The 2790-nt window shown below is 40.1% G+C and overlaps 1 protein-coding gene across 1 annotated transcript in view; it reads right to left on the bottom strand.

The window, feature by feature from the left end:
- LOC106528741 (laminin subunit alpha-5) overlaps positions 1 to 2790 on the bottom strand; it is a gene marked incomplete in the record, with an annotated part of 162169 nt that overhangs the window by 73839 nt on the left and 85540 nt on the right. The window contains 1 exon segment of the mRNA XM_014023988.1: positions 341 to 456. Coding sequence (XP_013879442.1) covers positions 341 to 456 — 116 coding nt within the window.

A 2790-nucleotide genomic window follows, 5' to 3' on the forward strand; every position in this document is an offset into this window, starting at 1 on the left:
GTGTGTGTGTGTGTGTGTGTGTGTGTGTGTGTGTGTGTGTGTGTGTGTGTGTGCAGATTTGCTACACCACAAGGACCATTTTCAAAAAACAGACCCAATGCTCCCAACGCCTGGTCTCCAAGAGTATGGATACCATTTTTGAGTTTAGGACCAAAGTATGAGATGACTTTAGGTCAGATTTAGGGTCAGGTGCGTACCTGTGAGGTTAGGTTTAGGGTAAAGTGTCAGACAAAATGAATGAAGTCAATGGAAAGTCCCTGTGAGGGTAGAAAAACCAACGTGTGTGTGTGTAAGCCTCCACTTGAATGTTTGTCGGTGTGAAGTACTGCTTTCCACTCACATTCACATTCGTTGGCACTGTAGGTGGTGGCAGGTTTCCATGGTAACTGATGATATCCAGGACAACACTGGTCACAGGACACACCACAAGTGTTATGTTGACAGTCACACTGCAATCTGTAAACAAACACAATGTTGTAGTGACACACTGATGATGTTACTCTACACACAGACACAGAAAGAATGAACAACTCTGGCTTAAAGGAACTAAGCTGCATTAGCTGTGTTCACTTTTAGCTGTGTTAGCTGCATTAGCTGTGTTCACTTTTAGCTGTGTTAGCTGCATTAGCTGTGTTCACTTTTAGCTGTGTTAGCTGCATTAGCTGTGTTCGCTTTTAGCTGTGTTAGCTGCATTAGCTCTGTTAGCTTTTAGCTGTGTTAGCTGTGTTAGCTGCATTAGCTCAAAGACGAACACAGGAAATCTTCATGGTGCCTTCTAGCACAATCTGTAAATGGAATAATCCACACTGGAAAAGTAGTTGCTCTAAACCAGGGTTGTCAAACTCAGTTACACATGGGGCCAATATTAAAATCTTTGTTCCAGAGCTAATACAGGTCAATAATTACCGAAAAACTATTTGTTTTGAATAAAGCTAAGTATGCTTATAGAAATACAAATGACCTTTAACCAAGTATGTAGCACTAACAACATACAGTTCATGTCTTAGCAAAGGTGCAAAAAACGATCAAGTTTAGAAAGACACAACAGTAGCATTTATTTTTTGTGCCTTGCTTTCTATCACCAACTTTTTCATTTATTAGTTCTTGGTGATACATTAAATAAAACAGCAAACCCTCACTAAAAATCCAGTCATTTGACTTTGAGGTAATTAGGAAGATTTTTGCTTGAATCAGTCATCTGGCATATTTTCTTGGCTGCTAATTCCTCAACAGGAGTTTGATTGTTCTCATTTCRTGTTCTCTGTTGCTTTTTCCACACCAAAACCTTGAAATTGGTCACCTGTCCTGAGATGACTGCACTAAGTACATTGCTTTTTTTTTTCCAAACAAAAACAAAAGTGATAAAATATCAGAATAATCAGAAACACAGATCCAGAGAACTTATTTTATCCAAACTGAAAGCCATGCTCTACAAACATGGTGGCCAGTATCAATAGCTGTGTTTCCATTGCAAACGTGCGCAAAACTCTATCAATATTCTATTAATGTCAAAAAAAACATAGTTTTGAAATTGTGGTGTTTCCATTAAGTAAAAAATGCTATTAAAATCATGAGTGAATATGTTTGTTCTCGCGATAAGTCATTACAAACATGGCGGCAACAGATGTTAACACATGCATATTGCTACCACGACACTACTGCTCATCATCAGCCATCAGAGACGATGTCGGCGTCTTATCCAGGCTTTCCAGCGACAAGCCCCTTACACTTGGAGTGGCTACGTATGCAGCATTTTTGGGAAATTGTAGTCTGTGATTTTACTACTTTCTTTTACTACTTCTGTGATTATACTACTACTTCCACTTCCTGTTGTCTTCTTCTTCGTCGACTTTTTCACCAGTAGAAACATCCGGTTGTTGATCACATGACTCCCGTGATGTGAAAAAAGCGTTTCCATTGCAGTTTTGCAAAATACACCAATTTCGATTCGGCTGAAAAGCCACCTTATCCTAGCGCAAAAACATTTTGTCGAAAAACGTAAGTTTTTTTTCCCTAAATTGTCATGTTTCCATTAAGCAAATTTATTTTCGAAATTTTAACTTGCGCATTTTCATGGTCAATGGAAATGCAGCTACTAGCTATTTAACCTGTACGTGACACGTACTGGATCTTCACAGTGTGTTGTAGGTGAGGCATGAGATCCTGCACAGAACCCTCAATCTTCCAGGCCTCAGGCAGAGAATCTGAGCTTGAAGAAGTGTTACCAACCACTCGGATACATAATGACTCAACTAACTGTTTCAAGGATGTTGGGGTCACAGTGTAAAAACATCAGATCAGCAGGTCACAGAACCCTAACATTAATCCTGACATTTTATTATCGCACAGCACCTCCTCAGTCTTCTTTCTCTTTCCTCTGAAATCCCTCTTTTCCTCCCAAATCACTCGTGTGTGACGAGTGATTTAGGACAATGGCTGCATCACTGCCTAAGCACAACACTATCTTCGGGTGCTTTCAACAAGTCTGAGCAAGAGTGGCTAGATTGCATGTGTGATTGTATGTGTAAGGTAAGGGTAAGCACAGTAGTACAGCACAACTATACGGGTGTACATGAACAAAGAATCAGACAGACAGCAAACAATAAGGCAGATATATCTGTGTGTCTCCTGGTGGATTTGGCAGGCTTATTTACAGCCTGCAGGGAGGAACACTTCTAAGTAAGAAAAAAAGATACACCTGTTTATGTACTTAAACAGTCCACACACACACACACACACACACACACACACACACACACACACACACACACACACACACACACACACACA

Source organism: Austrofundulus limnaeus, unplaced genomic scaffold, assembly GCF_001266775.1.
Source record: "Austrofundulus limnaeus strain Quisiro unplaced genomic scaffold, Austrofundulus_limnaeus-1.0 Scaffold401, whole genome shotgun sequence".
NCBI lineage: Eukaryota > Metazoa > Chordata > Actinopteri > Cyprinodontiformes > Rivulidae > Austrofundulus > Austrofundulus limnaeus.